Source organism: Quercus suber, unplaced genomic scaffold (genome assembly GCF_002906115.3).
Source record: "Quercus suber isolate HL8 unplaced genomic scaffold, Cork oak 2.0 scaffold_89, whole genome shotgun sequence".
Lineage (NCBI taxonomy): Eukaryota > Viridiplantae > Streptophyta > Magnoliopsida > Fagales > Fagaceae > Quercus > Quercus suber.
Genome location: NW_027069554.1, coordinates 959796 through 970759, shown reverse-complemented (window position 1 = coordinate 970759; position 10964 = coordinate 959796). Strand labels below are relative to the sequence as shown.

General features: G+C 38.6%; 1 protein-coding gene across 1 annotated transcript; it reads right to left on the bottom strand.

Moving 5' to 3' along the window:
* Window positions 1-404: 404 nt before the first annotated feature.
* LOC112031862 (uncharacterized) lies at window positions 405-1585 on the bottom strand. Its single transcript, XM_024064572.1, has 2 exons — window positions 1433-1585; window positions 405-1124 (listed from the first exon to the last, which is right to left on the bottom strand). The coding sequence occupies exons 1-2, from the start codon at window positions 1583-1585 to the stop codon at window positions 405-407; spliced, it is 873 nt and encodes a 290-aa protein (XP_023920340.1).
* Window positions 1586-10964: the final 9379 nt, after the last annotated feature.

The window sequence follows — 10964 nt, the reverse complement described above, 5'->3', positions numbered from 1 at the left end:
CCCTAACCTATATTGCCTCTTATTCTTTTGTGCACATTTGGAAAGGCTTGTGGAGCTTTTTACTATAACCCCTATAGTTTTCGTTGTTTAGTAATAGTCCTCATACATTCTGCCCCTTTCTAATACCAATCTTAGTCATGCGCATTGTTAACATGATATCAAGATCACAATAAAGTTAAAGTACAGGACTTAATAATAATAGTAAGTTGTATTACACACAGCAAAGAAAATAAATGCGAAGGAGAAACTGCTTCATTAATCAAAAGAGTAGCTTACAATCTCTTACAAAAAGAAAAACACAAAAAATAAGGGGGGCCCTATGTATCTACTCTTGAGCTGGAAGGACCACAGGGTCAGTAATCTGGCCTGTCTGAGCAGCAGCTTCTGAGGCTTAGCCTTCGGACTCAGCAGGAGTCTTCTCTTTGTCCAACCCTTGGCCTTTGTCCAGCTGGCTTGCCCTTATCACCTGGCTGACCAGCTTCTATGGGTGCATCAAGGGTGGATGGGGGAGCTTGACTGACTAAGCTTTGCTCCGTAGCCTCAAGAAGTTGTGGAGCAGGAGGGGGGTCGGTCTTTAAGAGCTCTTGGATTTCAGGGTCGTAATAAACGCTCCCAGGTAACCTCAGGGGAGAGTCTGAAGGGACCCCAGCGATGTCCAGTGCCTTTTGCCAGGTTATGTCGTAGTACTCATGAGCAACCGAAGCAAATTGCTCCGTAACCAGCTTCCCAGTCTCATCCACTCCCAGCTGATATGCCGCTTTTCTCTCAGCTTCAACTGACTCCTTGGCCAATTGAACCTCCTGCTCAGCTGCTTGGGCGCCCTCCCTAGCTTTTTGGAGTTCAGCTTTGAAACCCTTCACTAGCTCCCTTTCGGTCGCCAGGTTAATCTCTGTCATACGCAATTGTTTGCGCTGCTCCTCGGCCTGGGTCTCGGCGTTTTGGAGGCTGGCCTTGTAGTTGTCCCTCTGCCTGGTCACGGCTTTAAGCTGCTCGGACGTGCGAGCACACTCCTCCTTCAGCTGGCCAAGAGCTTTCTCCGCCTCAGATTGAGACTGGACTGTTGCTTGGGCCTCGAGGTAGGACTTCCTGTTCCATTCCTCAGCCACGTAGATTTGCTGAGTAATCTGCATGACAACATTTTTGACATGGGATGAAGAAAGGAAGCAGAGCAAATTAAAAATAGAACCTAAATTAAGAGAATGAGTTTATTTACCATGGCTATGTCCCTCTTAAGGGATAAGAAGAGCTCCTACTAGTTGAAGCGCCTGTAGGACTCCATATCATGAGGGAGGAGGAGTGGCTGCTGCAGGGCCTCAGCAACGTACCCTGCCCTTCCCCCATCATAATTCCTGAGGGATGTATCCCAAGGAATGGAGGCGTCATCCAGCTCCAGCCTTGGGGACCAGATGCGAGGTCCCCCTCCTCGGCGTACCTCAGCCCTGAGGACCTCGTCTCGGCTTTCAGTGGAAGTGGCCCTTTTTCCTCGAGGCTCTCTCACCGTTTTCTGTTGCTTATTCATTTTTGGTGGTATCCCCACCTCCCTCTCTTCAGGCTCGAGGGGCCTCTTCTTTTGTAGGTTCGGCATGGGCTTCAAGCCGAGTTTAGGAGCCTTGGGAGGCGTTGGAGGCAGGATCTCTATTGGTTAAGAGGTCCCAGCGCCCTTTTGCTCGGTCTTTTGGCCCCTATTCCTCATCAGACGTTTCAAATCCGCCATGTCTTCGTCTGAAGAGTCCTCGGGGAGGGTAGTTACCAAAAATGGGTGGACACTAGACTGCCTGTCACCTTCTTCCTCAGCATCCGAGACCTCTACCACTTGATTTGCCCCTGAAGCTTCCCCTCCGAAGTGGAACTTGTCTATTTGTTCTTCTAGCGAGGAGGTGGAGGAACCAACCTTTTCACCCTCAACCTCTGGTCCGATGGGGGGCTTGCTAGAGTGGCTGGACGAGAGGAGGTATACCCTAAGGGTTTGGGTGTGGTACAGGTGGAAGCTCGTGCGGTGCCAAAAAACCCTTAAACGCAACGTCAATACGGTTGAGATGTTTATCTCCCTGGATTATCGCGTTGCCGACCGGTTGGAAGTATTTTTTCTTCGCTTTGTACCCTAGGATGAGGGGAGCCGATCGGAGTTGTCCGTCCTCGCTTACAAAGATCTCGGACCACAGCAAAAAGTTGAGCGCGGCGAAGTTGGTGAGGCTGAGCCTAGGAGAATTGTTTCTTTTATCTTTTACAAGTCACAGCAGAGCTTTGTTAGAAACTGGAAAGCAACAACACAAGAAGAATAAAAAACTGTTAAAAGACGAAGATCCTGAGCCTATGGTTAGTGTGCCTAACTCTAATGTGTCCCCCTGGCTCTCCTGGTCTGGTCGGACAGTGAGGGCCGTCATGCCACGCGCCCGAGATGATCACATAGTCATCCTTCATCCCTTTATTGGATTTGGGGAGGCAGGAAATGAGCCTAACAATGTCGGACCGAGATTTTAAATAATATCCCGCTCCTTGCTGGCCGTGGAACTCATACATGTGCACCACGTCGAGCCAAGTGAGCCCCAATCCTAGGTGGCGGTTAAGGTCCTCAATTACTCCTAGGATCCTAAACATATTAGGCGCGCACTGCCAAGGGGTAATCCTATGGTTTCGAAGGTAGCTAGTGGTGATAGGGCCCATAGGGATCGTCATTCCCCCCTCCAAGAAGGCGATGACTGGAATCACGACTTCCCCCGTTTTCCGATCAGTTAATATTTTCTTCGGAGGGCAATACCTCACACCCACGTTTGGAGGTATGCGGTATGTGGCCCTAAACTTCTCCAACTTTGCAGGGCTGTCTACCAAATACTCGAGTTTACCCATCACTCAACGGAAAAATGGAGGTACGATGAAGCAGTGAGGAAATGGTCGCTCAAAAGGAAAAATGGACAGCCGAAGAGAAAAATGAAGGATTGAGATGATAGAAACTTACAGGAACTGAACTAGACCTTGGTCTCTGAACTCGCAGAAGGATTCTTGAAAACTCTGGGAAGGATTGAAATCAGCGATTGGAAGAGCTCGGAGCGTTTGTGTGCTTGTTCTTGTGGAATGGTCTGAGAGTTGCAAAGTAAGGAAGAAATGTCTACCTCTGAGATTTTATACGAGGTCAAACGAAGGGGCAGAAGTTATTCGCCAAAATCCCGAGGAAGAACCCCGTCCGTTGGATCAATAGCCCACCGTTGGATGCAAAGGACAAGGCGCCCCCTGGAGTAATTAATGTAGCGCTTCGGGAATACGGAAAACAACGGCAGCAATGATGGAGCGCGCACATCTATACCTACACACGTGCCAAGCCGAATTTTTGTCTGTTTTCAAGCTTTTACCCCGTGACAAGTCAAAATCCCATTTTTTCTCTTCGGACGCGAGGGAAAAATTAAGATTTTGAGGGGCTATTGTGGGGGGAAAAAACCCAGAGCTACTTAATGGGCCCGGGACACCCTGTTAGGGACTATTATATTTTCGAGGAGTAATAGGTGGTTGGGGCGGCCCATCTGAAGCAGGAAGCCCAGAAGTAAAGGGGGAGTACCGTCCGAAGAGGTCATCACTGGTCCGAAGACGTCTTACTCCTCGGCCACAAATAGCCTTGATCAAACAAACATGTGGAAGGTCCGAATAATCTTCCTAACAATCCCAATGATAATGATAAGTTCTGGGTGGATCCGGAGATGATCAGAACTAAAAAATATCTAAAGGAAAAGCTGCTACCATCGTATTTAATGCACTGCAACAGCTTTTCTGGCCGCATTTATGTGGAGAAGACCCCTGAACAGTGTAACCTCGACTACCGCCACTTACAAAGAACTAAAGTAGACACATGACGTGACATGCACTTGAGTAGATATGCAGATGAAGAACAGGTGGACGATGGAGATGATAGGAGAGGATGCTATATAAAGAAGAAGGGTCCCTGATAATAGGGGACGGAGGAGAGAGAGAAAAAGGAAGAGAAAAGCTTTACTGTAACTCTGAATGTTGTAATCACTGTTTACTTAATAAAACATCTCTTCGGACATTCATTCATGGAATTGTTCAAGCATTAGTTCATGTTACCATCACTGCTAGTAACCTAGCCAACCATTGTTTACTTCATAACCAGCCTAGCTCTTTCGCCCACTTTCTACAAATTTATTGTCCTGGGTTCGCTGGGCCTTCAACCCATATCTTTTGGGCTTGGGCTACAAAAACTGACCCTACAGAAACAATTCAAAAAAAAAAAAAATATGACTATTCAAAAGAGAAATATAAGGAAAAAAAAAAAAGTACATGAACCCATAAAGTAATTAGTTTTTGTTTGTTTTTGGACCTCTTAAAACACAACTAGATTAACCTAGTTAATAAGCCAAGTTATTACTTAGTCCAAATTTCAGATCTAGGTTAACACAATCATATATCATATCAATATAAAGTGCGGAATATAAAGAACACAAATATATGACAACCCAAGAAAATCAAATCGGTAAAAAACATGGGAAGGATTTAACCTAGCTATCCTCAAGATAAACTTGAATCCATTATGAAAGAATCGAAGTTTTACAATAGTGACTTAGACCACTAACATTCTATTGCTATCCACCAGTAGAAAACTTACTAACACGACCACGTGCAAGCTCCGAGACCACGAACTCTTTCTTTCTTGAATTCTCCAACAAGTACAAGCACTCCTGCTTGTGTATCTTTAAGCTCTTTAGTGCAGCAACTGAATGATCATCAAGCTCTCAATGAAATCTCCTTCTTGATAATCCTAAGCATGTGTGAAGGCAACCACCTCTCAGATCTCACAAGAGATTCACACACACAGCAAATAGAGCAACCTCTAAAATGTGGCTAGGGTTTGCCTTTTATACCTAGGTCAAAACATAAAACCCTACACGTCATATGGGCTTAGAGCTGAGTTGGAAATTTTGTAGAAAAAAATAATCTGCACGACTTTCGATCGATCAAGTCTAATTTTCGATCGATCGAGTCAGTCAGAATTGCACACTCAATTATGCAGTTAACTCGATTCCAACTTTACATAAACGACATACTTTGAGCAAGTCTAAAACAAGACTAACAACATGTTTTAATCATGGTTTGCCAACAATACAAATTAGAGTTTTAATACATTAGTTCCTAAGTACCTAGAACCTAACTGTACGACACTAGTATACCCAGGCCTATCTGGGCCTTAAGTTGCCATAATGTCCAAGCCCATTTTGGCCTTATACGCCAACCCAACATTTTGTACATTTCACCCCTTGGGGGTTTACACCAGTACATGCTATGCCACGCCACCTGGGCTGCGCTCAGCGAACCACCCCCCTGAGCATCAAGGCAACTGCCAGGGTGTCGTCTACCGGCCATCTAGTAACATTTAAGGGCGTGCCTTTGCCGAGCAATTCTACTGAAGTGGGAACTAGTTCCAAAGCCACTCCCACCTAAACACCCACCTACGATTAACGACATTGGACCGCCGGTTGCACTAGTTTTGAAAGCAATCATCATCCTTCCACTCACGCTTGGCTATAAATAGGAGAAACAAAGGAAGGAAAAGGGTTGGTGAAGAGGTACTGAAAACAACTCATACTTAAGAAGCGAGAGAGTGACTAAAAAGGGGATTGGGGATATACAGAAGCATGAGAGACATGATTGGGTCTTAGGGCTAGGGTTGCCCAAAGTAGGAAATCCAAAGCCCACGTTATAAATATATTGTGAGCCCAAGAGTGAATTGACCCTTTAAGCCCATTTTGGGTTCGCACACTAATAGTTTTAATGGGTCAAAACTTTAAACCATGAAAAAAAAAATCATAAACAATCATAAGTTTAGGGTTTGGTGGTTTATGGTTGTATAAAAAGATGTACCAAGATCACTTTTTAAAAAGTACATGAAAAACCATAAAACATAATTTTCTTTTTCGCCCATTAGGTTGTTTTCCTAGCTACCCTCCAAAAACAAAAGGAAAAAAAGAAAAGAAAAGAAAAGAAAAAAAAAAAACCATGAAAACCATAAAGCAATAAGTTTTAATGGGTCTAAGCTTTAAACAATGAACAAAAATATAATCATAAATAATCATACATGCGGAGTTTGGTGGTTTATGATTGTATATTTATAAAGCCTTGACCTGATAAAAAAGAAAAGAAAAAAAGAACCGAATTCATGAACAAAACTAACCGGTCATATATGTAAACACCATAAGCTAACAAAACAATTAAATATACAAATAAAACTAATAATAAATAATTGAACGCTCACATAGTGGGCGGAGTGGTGAAAAGATTTGGCTTCATATTTGTTTGAATCTTTGAGAGAGATTATAAACTTTATATTCAAAGAAGTTTTGAGAAAAATGCCCATACACCATCTAAACTTTCAGTTATTGGCCAAACACCCTTTGAACTTTTATATTGATCAATTTACTCCATAAACTATATACAACTGCCAAATCAATACCTCTATTAGTTTGGTGTTAGAAAACTAACGGTCAACTCATGTGAAAGACACGCGAGATTTAAAAATCAATAATTTTTCTACAATGAATTGTAAAACTAAATCTGAAACCTAGGTTGCATCGACAAGCCATTTTTGGCGACGTACCGGTGTCTGACACATGTCGGACATGGATACCAGAACGACTCGTCGGACTCCGGTGTCCGAGTGGTGTCCTTTTTCTTTCTTCTTTTTTTGCTTCTCCGACATGGTGGACATGCCAACAGTGAAAAAAAAAAATAGAAAATCACAGATTTTGACAGTCACTGGTGAAAGTTTAGAGTCTGATACCATGAAAGTTGAAACCCATAGACAGTCGCTGGTGCTAGATTGGGCCAATCGGCGAGTCGGTGAGCTCCATAGACAGTCGCCATCGATGCCGTGCCCTCTGTCCCTTCCGATCTCTCTCTCTCTCTCTCTCTCTCTCTCTCTCTCGGCGTGGACAGGTCTAAGTACGACCTCTTTTGCATTTTTTTTTCAGATGTGCTGTGTACTCTGTACTGTACTGTTAGACTACAGTTTTAGTGTTACTTAAGTTATTACGTGTTTTATTTTTATTTTTAATCCCATTCTCACTACATATATATATATATATATATTTTTTTTTTTTTAAATCCCAAAAGTTTGAAGCTTGTTTTCTTTTATTTTATTTTTATTTTTAATCCCATTCTCACTACATATATATATATATATATATTTTTTTTTTTTTAAATCCCAAAAGTTTGAAGCTTGTTTTCTTTTTATGTTTCTAGTTTGACGTTGAATGTAGCCTATTTAAACTTTTGGTCTATACTCTAAACATTTTATGTGTATTATTGTATTACTTTGGGTGTTAGTTTACTTATTTGTAGTTCTTACATAATTTAAATTCTAGACATAAACGTATTTTATATCTAAAAATATTAAAAAATATGCCTAAATATAAAATTTAATTAATTATTTAATTGCCGTGTCCACGCCATGTCGTGTCCTCATTTTTCAAAAATTGCTGTATCCCCATATCCATGTCCGCGTCTTATCCATGTCCGTGTCCGTAACCTTTTTGCACGTGTGGTCAGCCATGAACCGATGCTTCAAGAACACCATCAATTGGAAAGTCTTGCACATACTTGTATTCAAAAAGGGCAGTATCTCCTTGTACCGCCTAACAGGACACGTTGGTTTCTTCTTCTTCTTGGGGTCACAGTTACCAGACTTCTCATGCTTCTCCAACATAGCTTTCTCATCCTCTCCATCTCATAGCGCAAAATTTTAAAACTCACGTGTCTCTCACGTGAGTTAACCATTAGTGTTATAACACCAAACTAATAGAGCTATTGATTTGGCAGTTGTGTATAGTTTATGAAGTAAATTGATCAAAATAAAAGTTTAGGGGGTGTTTTTTGTTAGAAATTTAGACCCCTTAAACACACAGATTGCGTAGCCTAGATTAATTAGCCAAGTTGTTACTTAGTCAAATTAAGCAATTCTAGGTTAAAACAATCCAAACAATCATATCAAGAATATAAAGCAGCGGAAAATAAATAACACAAGATATGATCACCCAGGAAACCACACGGTAAAAACCTGGGGAGGATTTGACCCACCGATCCTCAAGGCTAACCTGAATTCACTATGAAAGAATTGAAGTTCGTACAAAAGGACTACAAGCTCCCCGCTCGACTTCCTAATGCTACCCACCAGTAGAACTTCCTGACACGACCACGCGCAGGCTCCGAATCCACGGACTACTTCTTTCTTGAATTCTTCAATCAGCTACAAGCTCCCCGCTTGCTTTTCTTTTAATCTTCAATGACAGCAACCTTGTTGATCATCAAGATGTAGAAAATATCTCTACCTTGAAAACCCTAAGTTTATGTGAAGGAAAGCTCCTCTAAGATCTCACAAGAGATTCACATAAACAGCAAATATGAGCAACAAAGACTTAGAGAGGTTTGGGTACAAAACCCTAAAAATAAAAGGAGGCACAAGAGGCACTCTAATCTCTCTAAAAAGCTCTAAAAACCCTCCCTAGGGTTAGCTTATGATGTCCTTTAAATACTGGAAAAAAACGGCTCGCGATTTGGGCTTCAAACGAATAAGTTATGGCCTTTTTACGTTTGCTGATTTTGCTGATCCGCGATTTTCGATCAATCGAAAATTAGATTGGATCGATCGAACCAACCAGCTTGTAACTCATTTGTTTTTATCCTGAACTTGAAGTTTTTGTCTTGGGCTTCAATGTAGACCATTCTAAACTAATGAGACTTAGTTTTTGTCATGTTTTGTCATGGTTTGCCAACATTACAAACTCAAAACCTAACATTTTTACTAGTAGCTAAAAGTTTAGGGGGTTTATAGACATTTTTCCCAAGCTTATTTATAAGCCAAAGATTAAAAAGAAAAGAGACGTAAGGGAAGAGAGCACATATTTAGGGTTTTTGTGTTTTGCTTTTACCGACTTAAGTTTGCAGTGCTAACGTATTATTTGGTTTTTTTTTTTTAAATAATAATTATGATGTGGAAAATTGTGAAGGCATCAAAGCTTATGTGTCACAACATAAAAAAGTCAACAAAAGTTAAAGGTTTCGATTTTATAACATACTAGTATTATGCTTGTTCAATTATATATATATATATATATATATATAAAACATATGTAAATTAAATGCCTTGATAAAAAATCATATATAAATTAAAAAAATATATTTTGATGTTAAATATAGATTATAAAAAATGAAAAATTATTTTAATTATCCTAATACATAATATATGTAGTGTGTTTGAATAAAATATATTGTACATCATTAGTTAACCACCACAACATGTGTGTATTTATCTATATATGTATACATGTACAAAAGACAACTTGTAGAAAATAAAATTTATAGATGCACCTAAAGGCTCTATTTATTATTATCATTGAATTTGTTGCTCCTTACTCATGAATTAGAATGTAGCTTCATAAAAAAAAAAAAAAAAAAAAAAAAAAAAAAAAAAAAAAAAAAAAGAAAAAAAAAAAGAAAAAGAAATACATACTTGTGTAGCTAGAGGAAGAGACATTTTCTTGGGGATTTGAGAATTCACAATTTGGTGTGAGTTTTATTCCATGAAGAAGAAGATATATTATAGAAAAAAAAGGATATATTATAGAAAGAGGAGATAAGAATAAAGAAAAACCTATTACATATAAAAAACTATTTATGTAATTACATATTTTTTTCCTGATAAAATTATATTTGTGGTAGTAGTGTTACTTCATTATTTCTAAAAAAATTTCATATCCACAATTAAGCTTTAGTATTTATCTAAAAAATTAATAAAAAAATAGAGAAAAAGTTGATAAGAATAACTTTTTTTTTTTTTAAAAGAAAGAGAAGATAAGAATAAAGAAAAATCTATTACATATAAAAAACTATTTATGTTATTACTTTTTTTTTTGATAAAATTATATTTGTGGTGGTAGTGTTACTTCATTATCTCTAAAAAAATTTCATATCCACAATTAAGCTTTAGTATTTATCTAAAACATTAATAAAACAATAGAGAAAAAGTTGATAAGAATAACTTTTTTTTTTTTTGAGAAAGTTGATAAGAATAATTAGGTTGTGTTGTTTCTATCTTAAAAAAATTATTGCAATTTTTTAGTTGATAGAGTTTAACTTAAACTCAAACTTATGCCTTCCCTCCCATATTCTATGTTTAATTTTTTTAATGTAGTTTTTTTATTTATTTTTTTTTATTAGTGTAGTTTAGGTCTTTTAAGCTATCCCATAAAAAAAATGAACTATATATATATACACGTGAAAAGAGAGGGAAAAAATTTGATATCTAGAATCTAGATTCCAATCAAATTAAAATTTTTATTAACTTAGAAATTATAGGAGAAGTAAAATTATACATTTTTTTTTTAAAATTTAAAAATCTATAAAAATTTCTGCAATTTGGTGAAGCTACTTGGCATAATCATGACTTCTAAGGTCAACTTTTATTATAGAGTATATGATATGATTTGATATAGATTATAATAAATGTCTATTAATATTGACGATAATTATCAAAATTCACATTTATATAAAATAAATGTTTGTTACAACATTACACTAATTATGGCCTAATTTTAAAATAAAAGAACGAGAAACTGCGTGTTCTTTTCGGCCAAAACAATTTCACGGTAACTAGCCAGAATCGCTGACTTGGAACTACAAGGTTTCAGACATCCTTGCGATGATATTGTTATATTGCTGTCTCATTATTCCACTAACCAACTTGCATTTCATACAATGGCCACATTAATGGTCCGTTTGGATTGAGGGGGACGGAGGGGAAGTAGAGTAGAGTAGAGTAGAGTAGAGTAGATTTAGCACAAAATTAGCTTAATTTTAGTTAACACTACTTTACTCCCTTTCACTCCTCCTCCTTCCCTCCTCCATCCAAACAGGTCATAAAGAACTTTCATTGGTATAAAGTTAAAAAGGGATAAAGATTACATGAT

Bases quoted from the DNA above. Each gene is read 5' to 3' on its own strand.
- LOC112031862 (XM_024064572.1), bottom strand. From the start codon at position 1,585: ATGCCGAACCTACAAAAGAAGAGGCCCCTCGAGCCTGAAGAGAGGGAG. The intron at 1,125-1,432 runs GTACGCCGAGGA...GTTGTCATGCAG, and splicing joins ACGAGGTCCTCAGGGCTGAG to ATTACTCAGCAAATCTACGT.